The 25,056-nt window shown below is 29.6% G+C and overlaps 1 protein-coding gene and 1 long non-coding RNA gene across 2 annotated transcripts; one reads left to right on the top strand and one right to left on the bottom strand.

Annotated features, from left to right (window-relative positions):
• Window positions 1-17,362: 17,362 nt before the first annotated feature.
• LOC136076393 (TNF receptor-associated factor 4-like) lies at window positions 17,363-18,640 on the bottom strand. Its single transcript, XM_065789820.1, has 2 exons — window positions 18,516-18,640; window positions 17,363-18,425 (listed from the first exon to the last, which is right to left on the bottom strand). Exons 1-2 carry the CDS (start codon window positions 18,530-18,532, stop codon window positions 17,435-17,437), a joined length of 1,008 nt encoding a protein of 335 aa, XP_065645892.1. The 5' UTR covers window positions 18,533-18,640; the 3' UTR covers window positions 17,363-17,434.
• Window positions 18,641-18,782: 142 nt separating this feature from the next.
• LOC136076392 (uncharacterized) lies at window positions 18,783-19,531 on the top strand. Its single transcript, XR_010636230.1, has 2 exons — window positions 18,783-19,260; window positions 19,335-19,531. It is a non-coding gene; the product is annotated as an uncharacterized LOC136076392 (long non-coding RNA).
• Window positions 19,532-25,056: the final 5,525 nt, after the last annotated feature.

The following is a 25,056-nucleotide window of genomic DNA, read 5'->3' as shown; positions in this document are numbered from 1 at the left end:
AATTATGAAGGACTCTGACAAACGTGTCCTACAATCACATACAGCTGAGAGCATGAAAATAGCAGTACCTGGAAGTTTTTGAATACTATTGAGCAATTTTTTTCACTAATTACTAAAAAAGTTTATTATATTCATTTTGACACTTAAATCTAATAGAATAAAAAAAATCACATTAATAGTAATTTTACATTTTATTTCAGAAACAAAACAATAATATTAAAAATGGTTGCAGTCATTGAAAGAGCAGTGGTATCTGAAACTGAGGAAAAATAATTTTTCTAGAAATAAAAATTAAAAAAGTTAATTTTTTAACATTAAAAAGTTAAAAATAAGTATGATGTAATAATATTTAACCTAAGTATTTTGTTGCAAAACCTTTGTTTTGGATAACAGCTTTGCAACGCCGATGCATTGAGTCAACAAGGCGTTTATACTTTTCTGCGGGATATTGCGTACCATGCTTGCTGAATAGCTATCCATAACTGTTTTTTATCCATAGCCAATTTTTTAGCGTTTCCCATAAGTTTTCAATGGGGTTAGTTCGGGTGACTTGCTGGCAAATCCATAACCTCAATCCCATTGAGCGAATAGTGTGTTTCGGGTCGTTGTCTTTTTGGAAGATCCATTTTAGCGGCATATCTTTATCAGCATAAGGCAACATGACATTATTGAGGATATTGACATATATATGTTGGTTCTTGATACCATTAATCTTATAAATAGGGCCGACACCATTAAACGAGAAGCAGCCCCATATTATGACTTTGGCTCCACCATGTTTCACAGACTTAAATTCGGCTCCACCATATTTCATAGACTTGAATCACCATGTTTCACAGATTTGAATGGTACAATTTTTCTGGAATTCTGTATTAGCTGGACGTCTTAGATATTGTCTTGAACCTGTACCTCTATAAAAACAATTTTTGATTCATTGATCCATAATGTGTTACGCCACTTTTTGATGGGCCACTTCAGATGTTGGTTTGCGAACTGAAAATGTTTAGCGGTATATTTTTTTGTCAATAAAGGAAACTTTCGTAGACTGTATGCATATGAAATGTTCTCTCTTAAGCGCATACAAACAGTTGTGCCAATTAACGATCATCTTTGACTTGCTTGGCCGATTATAATGGTTTGCTTTTAACATAACTAACAATTCTTCGGTCTTATTGTGCGGTAGTCTTACGTTTTCCACATCGTTTTTCAACTTTTGCTTTAATTTATAGCATTTGAAATCATCTTTGCTTAACATCCGAGAATATTTTGTATATATGAGTAAGATTTAAATAATATCTCTTGCTGTTGGTGTACAATGACGTCGTCGGACCACTTAACTAAACTTACGAAACAAATGGTTTAGAAAAGATATTTACCATTGAATATGCACAAATAAACAAAGAATATATTATAATTGAATTAATACTTACATTTTTAAAAAAAAATTGTGAAAGTCTCTTATCATTATCTTATCATTATCGGTCTTATTTATGATCTCCTATTTGATAATTGTAATTTATATCTTTACAAAATGACCTACGGTGCTATTCTATAAGTAAAACACTTATTATTGGCTACTTTTAACTGCCGTTTTTTTACCAAAGACTTATACTTTATAAATGGCAACAGCAAGATTGTGACTTATGATACGTGAAGTAAAGTAATATTGTTTATGATACTAAAATGTGTAAAAAGTAAAAAAAAAATTAATGTAACCCTAAAATCAAATTTTGGGTTACGTAAAGAAATGTTAGATCAGATTAGAAAATGATCTGACCATGAAATGAAGACCAAAATGTTGCTTTGGGTTGGAAGATGCAAAATGTTTAATTAAAAGATTTTAATTAAATATTATGCATTGTTCTGATAGAAATGTTTACAATAAATTTAAAAAAATTTTGTTATATATGAGAAGTAATTCTGCTGATCATAAACCTAAATGCTATTTCGAATTGAACTAAACGTGCAAATAATTTTAAAGCGTCGAATCAAATCGGAGCAACTTTCTTAATGTTATCACAGAAAACTATATATAGAAATTGCAAATAGGTCTTGACCGAACATTGGAATTTGAATAATTTGCGTTAACTTATTAAATCTCAATTTGTCATTCGTTTGTAACTCCATATTGCAAAAGCGCTTTATTAAACAAGGAAACATAAAACTGATGTCAAACTTTTTTATCGTAACTCGCCAATTGCTACAATTTAAATATTGGTTCTAATAATAATTCATGCTACGTTGACATACGATAAAGGAACGGTTTTTGCTGCCGGTAAATTTTTTAATTAAGCATGGGTTTTGATGTCAAATTTAGAACTCGCATTTTTATTTTTTTCAGAATTATTTTCAGAAAATTCAAATGTTGACTTAAAAACTGCTTTACACCCCGAGTCAAACTGATTAAGTTAGTTATAATCTTTGCAAAATGCTCCGTAAATCCCGCGAACCACTGGTTTACAGGATTTTGGTAGGATGAGGTTGCGATGATGAACAGGTTACTAAGATGGTATAACTTTTTTACGGGTAGACTAATGAGTCTTTCGCAAACTTTTTTGGTTAAGGATATTTATATAAGTTCGACGGCGTTATTTATTTTAATTTCTTGGTTGTATAGTAAATATTCTTTGATTGTTAAAAATATTTATCATCCTCATTATTATTTTTCATTATCGAATATTTCGTAATTACGTCAGAACAAAACAAGATCAAAAATTCATTATATCCTTAATATTTTATGCTCAATTGCAAATTCCATGGGTTACATAAGATAATACATAAGCTGTTGTCACGCTATATAAATTATGATTGTACTGGGTGAAGTTGCTTAAGATTATACATTTTTAGACGCTCAAGTTGAGATGCGACATTTAAGAAAAGCGCGTTTTTTTAAAAGTTTTATTCTCTGCAGAGCTCTATTTTGGTATTTCAAGAGCGAAAGTTTTTTCAAAAAATTAGTATCGTTCACTTTTTTAGAGATAGGAAAGACTTATTGTTTTTTTTTATGGTTGAGATAGTTACTTTTTACTCAAGTATAGTCCTTGAAGATACAATTTTATTAAACTTTTTTTTGCGATTATTTTGAGTTTTTTTGAGTTAAATTAAAAAAGCTAATCTTAGAAAACTGGTTTCCTAAGATGAGACGATTGGGTGTGTTGGAAATAACGCAATTTTTGGTATAAAGATTTTTTTTAAATAAACTATTTATTTATATTCTTTAAGAGGAAAGATTAAGTCATGATAATCTGCAAAAATAAATATAAATATTGTAATATTTTGACTGCAAAAAAACACTGTAAACACGCTCAACATACGCAACCTTCCCCTTTACGATTTTTGATCAATGGGTTCAATTAACTGCATTACTTATAAAAGTGTTAAGAGTAAGAAGATTGAATGTAACTCTAAAAGTGCTGCAAAAAAGTCAAGTAAAACGCTTTTCTCGTTATGACCGTGGGTAATGACTTGTAAAGTAAAAGCAAACTAGTTAAAATAGTTTTTTATTCAAGAAAAATATTTTCTAACAAAACATACATATAAAAAATGCAGTTAAAATTAATAAATATCCTTATTTTCTATCCAGGATTGTTTTGTATCCATGACAACAATCATTAAGGAAACAAGCTAAACTTATTTATATTTTGAACATTAAATTGTCCTCACATTGTGTTGATTTTTATTTCAGAAACCAAACAGCTCCAAACTCCATAACGCAATAACCATGATATAAATCTAAAAAGAAAACAAAACAAAGATAAAAATTCTTGAAAATATAACTCCTGAAAGACTTTTAAATTTTAAAATGTGCAAATGAGTACTGGAACAAAAAAAAACTTTAAGGATAATATTGAAGAAAAAATTCCAAGATGATACAACATCATCAATTATTTGGGAAACAATATAATATCGTTGACATTATTTTGAATTCAAATAATAAATTTAACTGTACTATAATTTACCTTACTAAATAGTGTTTAACAAATATATAATAATCAATAAGAAAAAATTTAAATTCTCTTACTCTAACAATATATTATTAAGATAATATGTTGTTGATAATATTTCTTCGCAAGATATTCAGTTTTTGAGATTTTTTTGTAAAACACCTTAAATTAGCAAGTTTCAAATAATTTTTTTTTCTTTTAATATTTTTTCTAAATAATAGTAAAAGAGAAAAGTACTATAATAAATTTTACAAGACAATGCCTATATAGTCGATGTTTTGTAGTTTGAAAATAACAAGAAAATAAAAAACTTACTTCCTAAAATATTTAAAGGCTTCATATAGAAGACCTAAAATATTTTAGAAAGTAATAAATAAGAAATCCATAACTTAGGGTATTTAGTAAAAAATAAAAGGTGTTTATACCCACTCAAGACTTAAAAAATTTCAGCACTTATTACTTTATTTAGACATTTTTGCCAGGATCGTAATACTATAACCCATACCTTTTTCCGGGATCAGTATTGAAAAAACACTTAAGCTCCAGCATCAATGATATTTCAAAAGTCATACAAAAATTGTCTTAAAAACAACCACTGTACTTATAAAAATAAAAATATGTAATCGAAAACTTAATACTATATATCTAGATACTACAGGGTGTCTGCAAATATTTAAAGGTGGATTTCCCTGACTTTTCCCTGATCTTCTCCCTGTTTTCCATGATTTAATTTAAAGTTACCCAAACTCAAATTCACAAAAATTAGACCTAGATTTGTTTAGAAAAATGCTCTTCAACTGCAAAAATATAAATAATTATACCGCCCACATTAAACGTATCAAGAGAAGTTCATTAATCTGTCAAATAAAACTTTTTACTACGTGTTTTATAACTTATGCAATTTACTTAAATTATGTAAGTTTGATGAAGAGCCATTTTCCTTGATTTCTCCCTGATTTTGCCAAAATTTAACCTAATTTTCCTGGTAATCCCCTGATTAGTTAACAGATATCTAAATTTGCTGATTTTTTCCTGTTTTCCCTGATTTCCCTGATCTGGTAGACACCCTGTACTATATACAACTTAATCCAACTAAAATTTAACAAATAAATAAAGCATTAACACTATGAGTACCATACTCAACACCATTGAGAACTATATATTCATTGAGAACTATATATTCTGAAATGAAGACACAATAAAACTCTTATGAAACGCACAATCCATGCAGAGTATTTTTCATTCTAGTTAAAATTAATAAATTGCAAAATTTCTCAATAATCACAAAATCAGAAAACTTTAAAGGAGAAACAACTTAATATAATAATAACAATAATGTTGATAAAAAATCAACTCAAAAACTTTTTTTTCATTTTTTAAAGATCTTTAATTTAGTTTTCTATGAAATTAACCTCTTGTTTAGTTTCAATACTTTTTCTGTTTAATCCATTCCCTTTCTTGACTCACGTGACTTTTTTTTCTATTTAACTTTCATACACTCAATAACTTTGTTTAATAGAATTAAAATATTTCGCAATTTTGCAACCTTGACTTTTTAATTTAACTTTTCGATGTCAGCTGTGATATGTATTGCTTTTTGTTCCTGCTTTGTTTTCTCATTTTCTTTTTTAGTGTCATATGACACAATCATGTATTTTTGACAAACTGATTGAAAGGTTTTAATAAATGATGCTGTGATTTAATTGGGTGTGGTTTTAAATCTAGATAATCCTTTAAAAATATCTGGGAGATAATACTTAAATTAGTCATGCTTGCTTTAACAGAAGAGTTGCTTATGCTAAATCTTTGATCAACAGCTGCCTGACCAGGATTAGGTTTTAAAATTAATCTAATGAAAAATGCCAAAATGATATAATTGGTGAAACAAACATGTTGAATATAAAATCATCAAGATGATTCTTTGAATGAATAAAATAAAAATATTCTTGCTTTTTGGTTTTGACTTCATTACTATTTGAGATAACATGAAATCACATTGTTGTGGTGATAAAATCTTTAAACTCGTGAAATACCCAAGTAATATTTTCAAGCAATCAATCAATTTATGTTTTATCAATTCAATCAAGACATAGATTATAATAGGGGATGACTCAAGTAAGACATATACAATATTTCAGTCATTCGCAGGGCAATCAGGAAAAAACCAGATGTTACACCTCTAAGTTATCATTAATGCTTCAATGTTCTCATTGCTAACAATGTGGAAACTTTTTTATATGTTAATTAAGGTATCTAATTCAATTAAATATAAATTCAAATACCAATATATTATAATATCGCAATAATATAATATATTGGTATTTGTATAAAAATTTATAAATAAAATATAAATATCGTTCACTGTATATTAAAAGGTATTAAAAATATTAGCAATAAAAAAATAATTAACCTAACCCTTTACTTACAATACTTAAACCTGTAAATACTTATAATACTTAACTTATGTTTACAATACTGATAAAATTTTTATTGACATGAACTTTTGCATTCAAATTTTAACTATAAAACTTTAATTTAACTTGATAACTTTAATATAAATAACAATAACTAAAAAACAGATCATAGTTATTATTTAGATCATGACCATATGCTTATTTATCATAACTGTCAGGTCAGGTTATCCTGCTACTGGTAAGATGTAATCCAGTACAATCTGCTTCATGTCCTGTTGCCTTGCAACATTTCTGCACCGGGGGGCAGAGGATATCTTCTGCCCCCCCCACCTCCATCCAAAATGTCACTATCTGCGATTCAAAACAGCGAAACAGTATGTAGATTCAAAACAGCATACGGTATGTAGGCCCTAATTTAAAAGTACAGGAATGCTTTATGGGTTTCTACAATTGCCAGAACAGCACTGCTGAAACATTGTTTAATGCCATAAATGATGTGTTTACCTGCTGCACAATACCCATGAATAAACTGGTTGGCTATGCATTTGATGGAGCCAGTAACATGAGCAGACACTTATCTGGAGTAAGAGTTCGTCTCAGAGAAACTTACCCACAGGCAGTGTATGTTCACTGTGCAAATCATTCGTTGGACCTTGTTTTACAAGAGGTGTGCTTTGAAGTAAAAATGGTTGTTGACACAATTCAATTTGTGCGTGATGTTGGAACAATCATAAGAGAGTCTTCAAAGAGAAAGGCATTGTATGAACTTGGTCAAATTATGTCCAACTTGATGGTGTATTAGGGCAAAAGCCATTAGTAGAATTATGACAACTTATGGAGAAGTTTATGAAACATTGTCTCAGCTAGCAGGCGACAGGTCAGTTCGTGTTGATGCAAGGGCTAAAATCTCAGGCTTAGCCAAACAAGTTTCTAAGGCACAAACCTTTTATGGAGTCCTATTATGCGATGCTCTGTTTTCCAAATTTGAATTGGTAGCCAAAGCTTTACAGAGCCCATCACTGAGTGCATCAGCCACTGAAAAATGTGTTCAACTCCTTCTGGCTCAACTTCAAGACTTGCATAGTAATGAATTTGCTTCAGAATTACACAGGAAGGCCATCGAGAAAGCTACCACACTGAATCTCGAGCTGCCCAAGGCACAGCGTAGTTCCACAGTTAATGCTTCTGCTCGTTTCTCGCATGGAACTCAAAGCTGTAATGTAGAATAATTAACTACAGATGTTATCTGGAAGAAAAGTCTCTTCGAAGCCATTGACCACTCAGTTGCAGAATTGCAGCGTCATTTCAACCAAGAAGGATTGCATAAAATTGCAAATACAGAAGCTATTTTGATAGGTTTATGCACATCCACAAGTAATGCAACCATACTAGCCAGCATGCACACTGCAAAGTTTGCCAAATAATGTCGATGTTTCTATGTTGCTGTTACAGCTGCAACTGCTTCCAAAGTTGTTTAAGGACAAGTCACTGCCTAAGGATTTACACCAGGTAGCAGCAACTTTAAAAGTCCTTGAACCAAGTACCAAGCAGGTTATTTGACATGGTGGAACAGGTAGTTGTGTTGTGTTTATCTGTTCCAATATCAATAGCTGGTTCTGAAAGGTCCTTCAGTGCATTGAGACTGCTTAATACTTGGCTGCGGTCAACAATGTCACAGATTTGCCTCACTCACCTCGCAATTTTAATGCACATTAACAAAGATTACCTAGACAAGGTTGACATTACAGCACTCATGGAGGAGTTTGTGGCTAAACCCGTGAACGTTCATACGTATTTGGGCATTTTTTACAGTAACTGTAATTGTTTTTGGTAAATTTTGTTTTGTACCAAATATTTAAATAAAATGATTTAAAAAGGATTGCAAATATACATTTAGCAGGGTTAATTATGCCTAAAAAAATTTCAGTGGGATAACGCCCCCCAAACACCCCATTCAGGGAGGGGTACCCTTCCCCAAGCCCCCCCCCCCCCATTTTTTGCCCTCCCCCCTCAGTCTTTAAACACTTCCAGCGCCTATGCATAGCATGGAAGATATCACCTTTAACCAGCTTTAACCAGTGGCAAAAAGCAGTTTCAATAAAATCATACCCTTCCAGTGTATGATTTTATTGAAAAAGCTTGTCACCAAATAGACCAATTAAGAGACCACCATTATATAGCCAAAAATCAAGCAGCATATTTGCAGCATCTAAAAAATAACATTACCAAGTAATCATATTTTAGCATTACTAGACTTTGCTAAAAATTATAGTTTTTTAATTTAAGATGCAGTACAAGGTTTCCATTAGAACAACAGTCAAGCAACATTGCATCTTTTTGTTATTTACTATATCGAAGAAAATATGATAAAATGTAAAAAGTGTTAGTATCATTTCAGATCAATTGCAATACAATACAAACTCAGTTCATTGTTTCATTTATGAAGTAATAAAACAAAAGAGTTGTTGCCTTACTTTAACGATTACATTTATTTTATTGATGGGGCATGTTCACAATACAAAAATTATAAAAACATAACTAACTTATGTCACCATGATTATACTATGAGTATACTAATGTAAATGTTCCTAAAATGAAGCATATAGCTCTATTGTTTCTCTTTTAACAGGAATTAGTATAGCATGTGTTTATGATGTAAAATGGTTTTTAGGCAATATTGTGGAAATATCTGAAGAAAATCAAGATGTTCTTATCAAGTTCATAACGCAGTCTATTTCCTTAAAAACTCTTACCTGGCCACATAAAGAAGATATTTTCTGGGTTCCAAAAACGCACATTTTGTGCAAAATTTCATCTTTAAAAGTTCAACCAACAACTGGTAAATGGTATGAACTGTAAGCTCAAGAAAAGACTGCACATTACATTGTACAATAGCATAAGTAACATAATAAAATAGCAACGTCTCAAAATTGTTATAAATTTGATTTATTTGATTTAAACCTAGTTTTATGGCAAAAATTTATTTAAAAGATTCAATCTTTATATTGATTGTTTATTACATATAAATATTCTTTATTACATAATCAACTTGAGCATTGTGTTGACAAGTCAACTCTTATAACTTTTTATAAGTTGTAATCTCAATTTGAAAATGATAATCAAATAAGTCAAATTCATGGGGAGGGGTGGAATAGTGAATGTATTGGAAAAATAATACTAAAAATCTTTCTTTTCAATTTTACCTAATAGGTTACTTATAAGTTTTATACGAAAACATTAAAAACTAAATTTCAGTTTTTATGTGTTTATGTTTAGTGGTGTGTTTGGGCATAAAGGCATTTCATACATCAGACATAAAACCAGACACATCATGCAAGGAGAAGCGTTCAAGTTCTTTAGTGTTTTTCTAAGTTCTGGGGAAAAATGTGAATGTTAAAAAGTAAATGGACGGGGGAGGAGGAGGGGGCAGGAAAGAGCTAGGGTATTTAAAAACTGGGTTTGATTCAGGCTTAATTAAAGACTTATTTCTAGTACTGATTACTTTTAAATTCATAGTTTTAAATTCATACATACTTTGTATTACAATATATAATACAAACTAAATTACAACAATAACTTTATTTTTAATGTTTTTAATGCATTTTGAGCAATTTTGATTGTTTGATTTTGTAACTTCCCCATGAGTACCCACTATTTTTTTTTCTTAAATCACTGTAATAAAGTCTAATAAATTAGAAGAAAAAAAAATCTTATTAAAACCAGTGTTGATCCTAGGTTACCGGTGGTTTGAAGTGGAGGCACATTTTCCTAAGTTTTAGCCGCAGCCATTTTTAGAAGTCTATAATTTTTTACTGAATTGTATTTTATCAGTAAATTTCTGAAAATTTGAAAGCCTACCATATATAGAAACTAAAATAATGTGTCTTTTCACTTCTTAAACTGCAGGCTTTGTATATTGACTTATCAAAAATCAACTTTTTATATTTGCAAACATACTTTTAGGTTTTTTAGGTAGCCATTATGGAAAAAATGTGACATTGGAGAATTCAATGTCAAAGTTTTTTTAAAGTAAGAGTAGAGTTGTACACAATAAAAAAAATTAGAAGGTTTTCTGAAATTTTGTTTTTAAAATATAAAGCTTCAAAGTATGAACAAAACACGTTTTTGCTACTGAAGTTTTTATTTTTGAAAAAATCAGAAATTTCAAATGACCATTTCTCATGAACCACAAAAGATTTTATGCTGAAATTTTCAGGAATTGCTTTTCTCATTAAAAATAAGAAACCCACTAAGTTTCAGCAAAATCTAAGGGGTCCATGTTGAAATCCCAAAATTTTGGTCGATTTGGCATGGAATGATCATAAACCTATCATTTACTAATATTCGTGGTCTTCAAAGTAACTTTACTTCTGTTGAGTCTTATCTTTTGCAAAGTTCACCAGACCTATTTGTTTTTTGTGAGACTAAATTGAGTTTGGCTGTCTCATCCTGTGATCTAAGTGTTGATGGTTATCTTCCTTTAATTTGTAAAGACTCCAATAGTCACATGCTTGGCCTGGGCATTTACATTTGTAAGAATTCACCCATTTGTAATGAAACTAGGCTTGAATCCACAGACTATTCTTTTATGTGCTTTCGTTTAGCACCACTTCACTCTATCGCTTTTCTCTTTGTTCTATATCGCTCTCCTTCATCTCAAGACTGCACTCTTTCTGATGTTATTTCTGACTATATTGACCAAGCCCTCTCTCTTTATCCATCAGCTAATATAGTTGTTGTCGGTGACTATAATTCTCACCATTCTGAATGGCTTGGCTCTAGTGTCAGTGATTCTGCAAGCAATACAGCCCACAATTTTTGCCTTCTCAATCCCTTACTCAAATAGTCAACTTTCCAACTCACTTTCCGGACAACCTTAATCATTTACCTTCTCTACTTAACTTCCTAGTCAGTGCTCAGTTTCTCCACATTCATCCTTAGATGCTTCTGATCACAGTTTGATCTCTCTAAAACTAATATCTCATTCTTCTTCATCACCTTAATCCCCCTATTATCGTACCTCTTACAACTACCTTAAAGCTGAATGGGACTCTTTCCGTGATTTTCTTCGTGATGGCCCTTGGGTAGAAATCTTTCGTCTTCCTGTCGACAAATGTGCTTCTTACAAAACCTTGTGGATTCAGGCTGGCATGGAATATTTTGTTCCCTCTCGACGATACCAGGTCAAGCCTCACTCTCCTCCATGGTTTTTCTCACATTGTGCTGCTGCGATTGCCAATTGAAACGTTACTTCCATATCTATCAGCTAAACAATTCTCCAGAAAACAGACGTCTATTTATTACTGCTAGAAACTATTGTAAAAAGGTTTTGTCTAACGCCAAAGCCCGCTATTCTCAGGTCATGAAATCTCATATCTCATTTCAAAAATTAGGCTCTCGTGACTTCTGGAGAATCTTTAATAATATCAATAATAAGGGCAAATCTTTAATTCCACCTCTATTGTATGGTTCACACTTTGTCACCTCACCTAAAGAGCAAGCTGAATTGTTTGCTAAAAACTTTTCGTCAATAGAATTACTTGATTCCACTAGTTGAGTTCTACCTAATATTGCAAACAGACAGGTTGATCCATTGCTTGACATTCGTATCACTCCAGCTTTTGATAAAGTTTGGCATGCTGGTCTTCCCCATAAGCTTTCTTCTTATGGTGTATCTGGCAACATCTTTAAGATATTGAATCCTTCTTTTCCAATCATAGTATAAACGTTATCCTCAATGGACAGCACTCTTCTTCTTATTCTGTAACTTCAAGGGTTCCTCAAGGTTCAATCCTTGGCCCTATACTCTTTTTTATTTACATCAACAATCTTCCAGATATTCTTATATCTAAGGTGGCATTGTTTGCTGATGAAACTACCATTTATTCTTGATATGAAACGAACACTCTTTGATTGCTTGGAGGGGGCATTTGAGCTCGAAAAGGATCTCAGTTCTGCTACAGCATGGGGCTCACAGTGGCTGGTGAACTTCAATACAGATAAAACTCAATTTTTTTCAGCCAATCGTTATCGCAATAATTTAGATCTTTCTATATTTATGAACGGTGATGTACTTGATGAGTCATCTAATCTTCATCTTCTAGGATTAACTCTTACTTCTGATCTTTCTTGGAAACCATATATCAAACCAGTTGCAAAATTAGCATCTGTTAAGGTTGCTTCTCTTTATTGAGCATGTCACTTTCTTACTTCGGATTCTATTCTCTATCTCTATAAATCTCAAATCCGGCCTTGTATGGAATACTGTTGTCATATCTGGGGCGGATGTTCTAATGATGCCCTTTCTCTTTTAGACAAGGTGCAAAAACGCATTGTAAACATAGTTGGACCTGCTCTTGCAGCCAACCTCCAACCATTATCACATCGTCGTAATGTTGCTTCTCTTTCTCATTTCTACAAATACTATAATGGGCACGCTTATATATATATATATATATATATATATATATATATATATATATATATATATATATATATATATATATATATAAATATATATATATATATAAGCTTTGTGATGAAGCAGGAACGATCGATCCGCGCACATAAACGACCTTCCTGGTGCAACAAATAGTGCTCATTAGTTTTGTTACGAGAGTAAAAAATTGCAAAGAACTTGCAAGGGAAAAAATTATAAGTTCATTTTATAAAAATTATTTTTAGTAAAATTTTTTTGTTGAAGTCAAAATATGTTTAAACATTAGAGTTTGCATATTGTTAAATAATGAAGTTATATTCATAATAAAGTATGTCATGCATAATTTATGCGTGACATACTTTAAATTTAATTTATGCAGTATAAATTCAAATCAAAAATTAATTATTTCTTCAAAATCCAGCATGTTTCTATTTTTAATTTCAGTTGAGCTTTATCATATTATACACTCAAAAGTCAAACCATTCGTTAACTCATATAGTTTTTTAGGGTCCATTTGACAAAAAACTTCGCTTGACTAGAACTTTTACTTTGAATTGCATAAAAGTCCATGTAATAAAATAAAAACACTTTAATGAAAATTCCAAACTTCTCGATTAGTATTTATAAATATCTAGCATAATATTTATAAATATCTTATAAAAAAATATCTTACGTAAAAAGTTTATCAAACTAAAACTTCACTTAAAGCTTCCATTTCGTAGAGATTCTATCACATTCTATTAATTAATGACTATTATATTTAAAATTCAAAAACATCAAAATGTTGGAATGATAAATATTTTTTGTCAAATATAAGTTAATAAACTAAATATTTTCATTGGTATCTTTGAATCGTTTAAGCTTTTTTTCGAATTGGTTAAGCTAAAAGTCTATTTATTAAAAAAATTAAAGCTAATCAAAACTAAAAATTTCGTCCTAATGAGAATAGAAAATTTTAATTAAAAAACAAAAACTTGATTAAATTTTAAAAAATTAAATGTTTTAATCCACAAGATTTTGTAAAAACATAAGACTCTTTTGCTTTATTGTTTTATTTTTTGCACATCTTTTGTAAATAAAAGAAATATTCTTAATCGTTTGATGAGATGTTATAATCGGGTTTTTTTTTTTTCATCATTATTATCATGAAAATTGCGCCCTAAGAACGTGATTGGTTGTAATGGTTCTCACATGACCGAAAAGGTGGACTGACTAAAAAAGTGGCGTTAAATGGGGCGTCAAGGGGTGTGACATGGTCACAAGTGACATGGTGACATGGTGACATGGTGACAAGTGACATGGTGACAAGTGGTGACATGGTGACAAGTGGTGACAAGTGACATGGTGACAAGTGGTGACATGGTGACAAGTGACATGGTGACAAGTGGTGACATGGTGACAAGTGACATGGTGACAAGTGGTGACATGGTGACAAGTGGTGACAAGTGGTGACATGGTGACAAGTGACATGGTGACAAGTGGTGACATGGTGACAAGTGACATGGTGACAAGTGGTGACAAGTGACATGGTGACATGGTGACAAGTGACATGGTGACATGGTGACATGGTGACAAGTGACATGGCGACAAGTGGTGACATGGTGACAAGTGACATGGTGACATGGTGACAAGTGACATGGTGACAAGTGGTGACATGGCGACAAGTGGTGACATGGTGACATAGTGACAAGTGAAAATAACGCATGCGTGACAGGGTCATTCTTGTCACAGTGTGCATGTTGTGACATGGCGATTTATAAAAGAATAAAAAAAATTGCGTTTATATTATTGAATTTATTAAAAAAAACGGTTTATAATCTCGATAGGGTCATTTGCCATAAATGAAGCGGTTAAAAAAGAAAAAAAAAATGTTTTTATATTATTTCTTCACAGTTGTAAGATAATTCAGAACTGAGCGCTTCTTCTGCAATAAAATCTTTTTCTTTTTGTGTCAATGATGGCGAATAGTTTGGCATTTTTATTCTAATCTAAAAAAAATATTTTTAAACGGGTTATTCTTTAAGGAAAAAAATTTTCAAGTTTATAAATTTGAATCTGTTAATAAAAAGGTGTTGAAAAAATGGTATAAAAAAAAACGCAAGAAAACGATAAAAATAATCGATAAAAACTCGGCATTGACATTATTTTTAGATGGAGAAAAATAAACCGTTGCAACAGTTTAAGCAGCCGAAAATGTATTAGTCGTGAAACCGTACAACCCTCAAGACGATAGCACGATCAAGTATCATAATGGTATTCCGTACGATAGCACGCACTATAGTTTCCCTGTGTATTAAATTAAAGAGAGTCATGGTGGAAAAAAGGTTTTTTAAAAAATCAAAAAACTTTTTTGTTATTCGACCGCTTCAGACATGATATAAAAGAATACAGCTATAAAAAATACTAATTTTGCAATAAAAAAGTAAATAATCTTGAAAATTGACTTGTTGTAAAAAGAAAAAGTATTAAAATATGAAATAAAAATGTATTATAATAAAGTCTATTTACAGTTTAAAAAAACATCTTGTTTTAAATGTGGGATGCAAAAATGACATCCCGCACATTGTTCGTCTATATCCCATATAAACGAGCATTCTTTCCAGCAGCATGGTTTTTCTGGCCAACTGCATAAACAGCAACCAGAGCAAAAATATCTTTTTTCCGGTTTGTCAAAGTCTTTTTTAATTTTCTCAAGCTCTTTCATTTTTTTTCTTTTCATATCTTTCTCCTTTTCGTTTTTTGTTTTTTTGTAGGCATAATTTATTTCTAAAAAAGAAAAAAAAGTGATTAGGTTGTGCTCAAGTTTGACATGTTTATAAATGTAACTGTATACATACCTTCAGTTGAGATTGTGTTTTCCGTTTCTTTTTTTTTGCAATACCTGTTTCTTTTTCCTGTTCTTCCTTTTTTCATAATTTTTTTATCCATCTAAAAAAATTATACAAAATATTCGTAAATTATTTTATGGTTAAGAAAATAATTTGCATTTATAAATTCGTATTGATTTTTTACCCAATAAATAGTTTTTAAAATAATATTAAATATATTGTCAAGATATTTTTTGCATTGGTTAACCAAACAAGGTTTAAAATTTATTTCTGCAAAAATACAACTAAAAATACTTTGAAGTCCTTTTATTAAAGCTTTTTGTATAATAAAAAAAGACAAATCTGTAGAAGTTCTCCATAGCCAATACGGCCCGCGAGTATAGTTTAAATTTTTTATAAATATTCTGTGTCCTATATTCAGAAAAACCATATTCGTCATGAAATCTCCGCAAGATTTTGTCATAATTAAATTTGAAATTGACCAAAATAGATTCAATTTCATCCATGACTGCTTCCATTTTATTTTTTAACTTTTTATTGATAATTTTCTTAAACAGAGTTGTTTTAATGACAAATCAATTTCTCCATTGGGGTAACATTTTATTTCTTTCATGATTTGATCGTAAATGTCAATATTAAACCAAATTCTTGTGTTTTGTGCCACCTCTTTTAAATAGTAAGAATAAGGAATAAACTTGTTTTCTCGTTTTGCTTTTTTCCGTTTAATTATTTCTTCCCAGACTATATTTTCTTCTAAATCTCGATGAAAAACACAAAAAAAATCAACATTAGGTTCTTCATAATTTTCCGTGTCACCAATTTCTTGAGTGTATTTTTTAATGTTTTTCATTCTGAAAAAAAAAAAAAAAACTGTTATTAAAGATAATCGAGTATACTATTATTACAAATAAATTTTTCATAAATGACAAAGTTATATTGATCGGTAAACCATTCAATAGTTTTTAAAATAATTTTAAAAAAATGGTGCAGATAATCTTTATTCAAGTGATAATATTTTTTTTTTGAATATTCAGTTTCATAATATACTTGTGCAAATAAATAAACTAAATTTATTAAAACATTATGCTGCAAAATAAAAAATTTTAAATGAGGTTTTATAAACTTGTCCAAGTTTTTTGTTGATACTTTATCAGTTTTTAGTATATATTTGGCAACATTTTTTTTCATCGAATTTTCTTTTCTTTTTTCGAGGTAGTAAAGAAGAGTTTTTTTATCAAAATGTTTTTCGAGCACACAAAGTACATTTTGAGTTAAATTTGTCATTTCTTTTTTTATTCGAATAAATACCATTTTGCGTTTACATAAATCTAATAAAGAAAGTATCGGTTTGTCGGTATAAAGTTCTTGAAACGTGCGAGAAAGATTATCTTTATCAAGCCATATCTGAGCTTTATTAATAAACATTTTAGTGTAGTATGTGTATCGTCTCAACTCTGGATTAAATGAACTATGTTCTCCATTAACCATTATCATTCGAGAACGTTTGTGTTTGATAACAAATAAATTGCTGCTGTATTTTCTTTTAAGAGTCTTCCTTTCTTTCTCCGTCATATTTTCTTTTTTGGTTTTTTTCTTTGTTCAATTTTGATTTAAATTTGCTAATCTCAGCGTTGGCTAATCTCATAAATTGGCTAATCTCAGCAGTATAGATAGACAAAATTTTAAACTACGTGTGTTGTCGCTCGTAAGATGATCTGCAAGTTCTCTGAAATATTTTTCAATCATTTTTTTTGCTAAAGAATAAAAAAGTTTTAATATCAATTATTTAATACAATTTAAAAAAAATATTTAAATGTGATTTTCAATAGACACATTAATAAACAGCATGTTGTTTACAATAAAATTTTTTAAATGTTCGTGATTTATAAATTCTGTATATCCGATAGCCGGATTATATTCATGAACAGGTTGGTAAAAGTATCGACAATATCCGGCATTTTCAAGTTGACCTTGGTTATAATTACCAAATGATATTTCCTTTTTCATTTCGTGACCATTATTTCGCAGAGTAACAATAACTCTTCTTTTAAACGGCCATTTTAAAACGTGATCATGTGGAGATTGCAAAAGTTGAAAGTAAATGGCCATTTTTTTTTCAGCAATTTCGTACCCATACATTTTTATTCGATAAAAATAACCGTCTGTGGTGTAAGCAGGGTCGGAATAAAACGGTTCATTGGACAGTAATCTGAGATCCATTTGGTCACATTTGATAATTTGATTATCAGTGATTGGAAAATTTTCTTTTGATATTTTCATATCGCAAACAAGAGATTTTAAATTTGCAATTTCTTCATTTTTTTCGTTTATCAAATTTGTCAAGTATTCTGTTGAGCTTTTGACATGATTTTCAAATTCTTTATTTTTGCAAGTGACCAAACTTGACAGTTGAGCAATTTGTTTGTTTGAATTGGAAAGTGAAAGCATACAGTTATTGATTATTTTGTTAAAGACATTTGTGTTTGATTTTATGGTTTCGTTTATATTTTCAGTTGCCTTTATTATAAATCTTTCTTCTAAATGTGATAAACAATCTGTGACATGGTTTGCCATTATTTCAGTTGGTATTTGATGGACGCATAAAAAACACAAAAAGGTGCTTGGTTGAATTTCTTCATATCGGCATTCGTGCGTTTCTAAATTATTTACATTGATTCCACAGCAAAAGCAAGAAGTCGAATTAATTTTTTCCAAACAGTTTTGTTGATGATCAAGCAGGTTCTCGATATTTTGCAACATTCCACAATAACAGCAGCATATTTTTTCAGTGTTTTTGCGACTAAAGAATTAATTTATGAGCCCATTTTTGAAAAAGAAAATACAAAAAAAAAAAAAAAAAAAAAAAACATTTTTTAAAAACAAAACTTACTTGATAAACGGTTCCATTTTTTTTAATTGAAAATTTCAAGTGTGAAATATTTTTTTTTCTAAACTTTAAACTTATATAAAAAAAGTAAATATTTATTAAACAAGTGTGAAACGACAAAATTAAATGATCGGATTAAAATAAAAAATGACAGTAAACTGTAAAAACAAATTTAAAGAGAAAATGATTTTCATTGATAAAATTCTGAGAAAATATTAAAGGTATTTTTCGAAAAAAAAAAATTTTAGAAAGATTTTTTCCGAGAAAATTTACAAAATTTTATAAATAATCTATTAATTATTAATTATCAACTTTAATAATCAACGCGTTTAAATTGCTTATAAACAGTTCGTCGCGTTCAAGACGGTTTTTTTCATCGTTTAGCCATATTTTTAAACTGTTTACAATGTTTATGATTGCCCATTCGTGTTGTTCGCGTTGAAATAATAATTGAAATACTCTTGAAAATTTATCGTAAATACGCAAGTAATCGTGATCAATGATTTCTATGGTATTATCAGCAAATCCAAAATACTTGGCCATTTCTTTCCACCGAGCACCCACAACATTTTCAATACTTTTTTCCAATTCTCTTCTCGAATTTATACTCATTTTTATATTCTAAACAAAGCAAGTTATATTGTTACTGCCAAAAATATATATATATATATATATAAAAGAAAAAATTTTTAAATAGTTTTATTGATGGCAAAAATAAGATATACGCCTAGAACTAAAGAAACAGCCGGTAACTTTTTTTATTTTTAAAAAAAAAAAAAAAGTTTGAATATTTTTTAAATAAAATAAAAAATTTATTTTTAGAATATATGGCGCGATCAAAAGCTACGGTGCCACGCTTAAAGTTTTCAAAATTAACACAAACAAATAATCCGATTACTCTTCAACAAAATCTTCCTAGCAACTGTAAAAACATAGTTATGTGCAAACGTAATACAAATAAAAAATATAAAGATAACAAAACAAATCGAAAACTGGGAAGAGTCGGTAAAAAAATAAAACGTTGGCGACAAACAGAAGAAAATTATATTCATGGAAAATTAAACAAAAAACTAAATATATTCTCAAAAAAATTGTAAAAAAAAAATATTTATAATGTTACACGCTGTATTTTTTTAAAATATATAAAATTTTTCTTTTATTGTTCCGCGCTTTATAGCTTTTGCTTCTTCTTTTCTTTTTTTTTCTCTAAAAAAAGTGAAAGAAAATTAAAAAAAAATAAAAAAAAAGCAAAACTTATTTTTATGGTTAAAAAATATTTACCTCTGTAACTTTAAAGTCGATTGATTCTTCATCTTCAACTTTTTCAACGTTATCTTTGACTTGCGTATCATTTTCTTCGACTGTTAAATCAATCACATTAACTTCTTTTTCTTTCATTGAACTCATGACCAAATCATAAGCCGCAATAAAATCCTCAATAGGTACTCCGTCCGGTTTCAACACCCTTTCATAGAATTCCATATCCTTATCATCGAATTTAGTGATAACTTCTGCTGTGTTCATTGTGGCGAATTGATATTTTTTCAAAACAACCTGCTATTTATCTGAAAAAAACAAGTAATGTTTGCTCAGCTATATTTATTTTTTTATAAATTATTACAAAAGAATTATGTAGTTGAAAGAAATATTAAATATATGTTATAACAAACATTTTTTTTATTTCTGATCAAAATAATTAAAAAAAACTTTAATAAACTTTAATGTTTGTTCAGCTTTATAAACCCTTTTTCTTTTTCTATTCATTCTCTTCAAAGAGTAATGATTTCTGAGAAAAGTGTTTAGAAAAACAAAGAACTGTTCTCTTTCTTAGAGCGAAACAATAATTTAAAAGATTTCAAAGTACATAAACACATCACGTATACGTAGCATAGTGCGTTCGCATTCTGCACTATGTTGTAATCGCCATTCATGAACCGTTCGTGGGTTCAAATCTCAGCTTCACCCTTAAACTTCGATCTTTATCATGTCATTAAATGTAAAAACACTATAACCGTATGGTTTAGTGAACACTATAACCGTATGGTTTAGTGATGTATTGTCTAGAAAGTTATGTGTAAAAAACACTATAACCGTACGGTTTAGTGATGTAATGTCTAGAAAGTTATATGTCAAAACACTATAGTCATAGTGAGTGCACTAGACTTAGTGATGTCCGTCTAGAAAGTTATATGTTAACACTAAAGTTCTGGTGAATACACGAGACTTGGTGATGTCTGTCTAGAAAGTTATAAGTAAGCAGGCAAAAAATAAGCATGCAAAAATAAAAATAAGTAAGAAATAAATTAAGTTAGTAAGCAGGAAAATAAGTAAGCAAGTTAACCGCGGTTAAATAAAAAAAAGTAGGCCTACTCATAAGTAAGACAATAAGTAAGTAAGATGAATAAGTAAGGCTAAGTAAGACAGTGTCGGGGACACAAAATTTTTTACAAAAAATAAAAACAAGTCACTAAGCAAGAAAAATAAGTCAGTTAAAATGTCTGTCTTGGAAGTTATAAGTAAGCAGGCAAAAATTAAGCATGCAAAAAAAAAATTAAGTAAGAAATAAAAATAAGTTAGTAAGCAGGAAAATAAGTAAGCAAGTTAATACTCATAAGTAAGACAATACTACTCCTAAGTAAGACAATAAGTATGTAAGATGATTAGTAAGGTCAAGTAAGGCAGTGTCGGGGACACAAAACTTTTTTATAAAAAAACAAAACAAGTCAATAGGCAGGAAAAATAAGCAAGTTAAAATGAAGAAAAAAATACTCGAAAAGTAAAGTAGGTCTACTAAGTAAGATATGCAAGTAAGACAAATAAGGTGTAAAAGTAAGGTAGTGTTGGGAGGCACAAAATATTATTTTAAATAATTATTACAATTGTGTAAAAAAGTAAAGTTAATTAAACGTGTATATAGAAGAAAAAATACAGCGTAAAATTAAATATTTTTATAAATTTCGTATAAATATATTTTAACAAAATGTACACAATTTATGAAAAAAATGTCAAGAACAAGGTCAATAGCATCTAGGCGAGAAATTGATTTTAGAGTATTTCCTGCCAGTCCTCCACCAGTAAATTTATTAAATTTAGGAATGGGAATGAAAGATCTACAAGTAGTTGTAGATCAATTGGATTGTAAAAAAATTCTTTATTGCAAGCGAAAAACAAAGGCAACGTATAAAAGAATTAGACAAAACATCAAAAATGGACGTGCAGGACAGCCGATATATAAATGGGTCTTGACAAAAAAACATTAGATAAATGTTTACATAAATTTTATATTAACAAAATATTTTATCAACAAAACCAAATAATCCTCCAAGAAGAACTTGAAGTAAGATAAAAAATAAAGTATTGAATATGTCAAAAAGACTTGATTTGAAATAGAAAAATAAAAAAGCAAGTATAAAAAGACAAAAGAAAGTTAAAGATTAAATTTAGTCGGAAAACGTGTTTTAAAAAAAAAAAAAATGAAAAAATTGCGACAATATCATGGAAGGAGGAGATTTAAAAAACGAGGAAGAGTAAACACTCAAAAACACTATAAAAAACGCGGACAAGGCATTTTAGGAAGCGTACTTGGTAGTATACCATTGCTTGGACCACTGTTTAACACTATATTTTAAAAGAAAAAATGTATAAACGCTGTCATCGAATTGGCACTATTCATCATCAGAAACAAAAATGTTCAACTTGTTTTTTAAACGCATTTTTTACTATTGTGCAAAATGACGTAAAAACATTTTCTTTGTTGGTAAAAGACATGAAACGTGATGTTAAAGGATACATCAGAAATATCAGAATGGATGTTTCGAATCGCGGAGAATATATTGTTTTATTTTCATATTTAAACGGTCATTTGGTCGAGATGATATGTGGTAATGTAAATGAAGGTGATTCGAGTTTAACTTCTTTTTTAGGCGGATTCGAACTTGAATATGTTGTAGCATTAAATATGTACATTGTAAAATATAATGATAGAGTTTTATATGAAGGAAAGAAATTGCCTTTATTATAAGAAAACAAAATTGTATTTTTTTAAAATTAAACAGTGTTTGAATTTTAATTTTTTTTTTAATAAATAACGCAACTTTTAAAATTTTTTAATAAATAACGCGACTTTTAAAAAAAATAACAAGTATTAATCATGGATTTCAAAACATGTTTGACCGAGTTTTACAATAATTTTTCCTCGCCTTCGCCTGTTTCGGATTTACAACCGTTAGATTCTTCATATAGCACGTTAAAATCTTTAAATAAAAATTTTAAATTGTTTTTCCGAGTAGACGCAAGCAATCAAATGAAAATAATACGTTCATCTGATATGGCTATTATTACATTTATAATTCGGCAAAAAGAAAATAAATTTGAAATGCTATATAATGACTTTATTGAAGTGATAAAAGATACATTTCAAATATGGCTACTCGAAAGCGAATGAGAAAAACAAGCGCTAAAAATAAAAGACATTTTTTGAGACGAAAAATGAAGAAAACTCGGGGACACGGATTAGCCGATTACATAACTCCGAAAAACGTGTCAAACGCTTTGCAAGTCGGTTCTCTTTTGTATAGTTTAAAAAAAGCGTGGAAAGGAAAAAAACCAAACACGGTAAATTTAACAAAAGCTGTCGAACCTTATATGCAAGATTACTCTTTTGAAGTACGATAAAGAAAAAAATTATAACTTGTATTTTATTTTTTATTTAAATAAAATGTATATACAAAAATAAATGTTTTTTTATTTTTTGAAAACTTTGGTTTCTGTTGCGTTTAATAAAGACTTTTTTTTTGCCGTTGCAATAATCACAAGTTATGTTAATCTTTGGTAACTTAAACATCTTTTTCTCGTATGTAACATATAATATATCGTCCTTGATAACGCCAAGACATTTGTTAAATTCTTCCAAAATTGCTTTTTGATTTTCTTTTGCCAAAATACAATATAATTGACCGTAACCACCACACGTATTGCACAATTGTTCTTCGATAGTGTCGCGTAAAGGACATATAGCTTGTCTTTGCATTTTTTTTTATAACAAGTTGAGATCAAAAAGCCTTTTTAAATGTTCTTTTGTGATGACGTCATCCCAAGGTCTGTCTAAAAATCTGTCTATTGTTTGTAATCGAGAAAAATTATTCAAGTATATTTGTTTTTTTTCTTCGTTTTGCATTAAATAAATATTTTCTTCATTCATTATAGAAGGTATAGCTAATAAATCCTGCATTGAGATTTTGTTCCATTGTGTTTCATTATTTGTTCTAAGCAAATCGTGACTTTTTAAAATGTTGCGTACAGTATTATCAGACAATATTTGTGCTTCATATATATCACGATTAACTGTTTTGTCTTTGGATTTAGCCGACAGCGAGTCTCGTTCCAGTTTTTCTTGTTTTTTGAAATATAAAGGTAACAAGACGTCTTTTTCAAACAGTCGTTTGGCTGTTGCATCAAGATAAGGAAAGAATTCTTTTTTTACAAATTTAAAGAATGGAGCCATCTTTAGCAGAATTTGTTCAGAATTATGAAGCTCAGAAATTTCAAAAAAATGACGGTTTAACAAAGTGTCAAGTAAAGGTATGTAAAATGATGAACTATATCTGTAATCAGGTATGTTAAATAAAATTGTTAAAAAATATGCCGCGAAAGCGCCACACAAACTACTGTTATTCCATTGATAGCAATTTTTGTTGTAAGATAACATGACATTTTGTTGTCCAGTTTCTGCGCTAAATTTCAAGATGAAATGTGTAAACCAATAAAATTCTTTATTATGAAGTGTCCACTCGTACGGAAAATGTTTTGTGTTTTTTATATAAGAATTAATTTCAATTTCGTTATAATTTATATTCAAGGTATTAATTTTTAAATTTGTTTGAACTTCGTCTACAGATTCAAACAAATGTCTGTTATATCTTAGATGAAAAGGAATTTGACGAAGAACGCTTTCTGGACCTAAACTGTCAAAGCAAAAAAAATGACCGTCATCCAATTTTATCAGCGCTCGCCAGTGTTGGCCATCTTCTTTACTTGTTTCATTGTTATAAATAATAAAAGATCCGTTTTTGTTCATGCGTTTAATAATGTCGATATGGGCTGTGGATCGACTTAATTCGTCAAAGCCATACACACCTTTAAAATAATTCTTATACGCAGGTTGAGAAAAATACGAAATTAAAGACTCATTTGAGCACATTATTCTTCAATACTAAAAAAACTTGAAATAAATATTGTTACAACAGCATGTAAAATATTAACAAATAAAGTTTTTTTATCCGTCGGTTCTTCTTTTATTATTCCGTCAATGCTTCTTTTAACAGTTTGTTTTCGCAAAATTGCCTCGAGTTTTTTAATTAGAGTTGAAGCGGCTGGCAGCACTTTTGTACTAAACGTATCTATAAAACCGTCTGTTTGATCACCTTCTGCTTCAAACTGGCTTTTATTAGGTTGTGATTCCATGACCAAAACTACAAGTTTTGAATGATAATATTTTGCTATACAGTCTTTTTGATCCATATAGTCTTTTTTTAATTTTTCAAAA

The sequence above is a fragment of the Hydra vulgaris genome, chromosome 02 (genome assembly GCF_038396675.1).
Source record: "Hydra vulgaris chromosome 02, alternate assembly HydraT2T_AEP".
In the NCBI taxonomy this organism is placed as follows: Eukaryota; Metazoa; Cnidaria; class Hydrozoa; order Anthoathecata; family Hydridae; genus Hydra; species Hydra vulgaris.
This window is presented reverse-complemented; position numbering and strand designations above follow the sequence as displayed.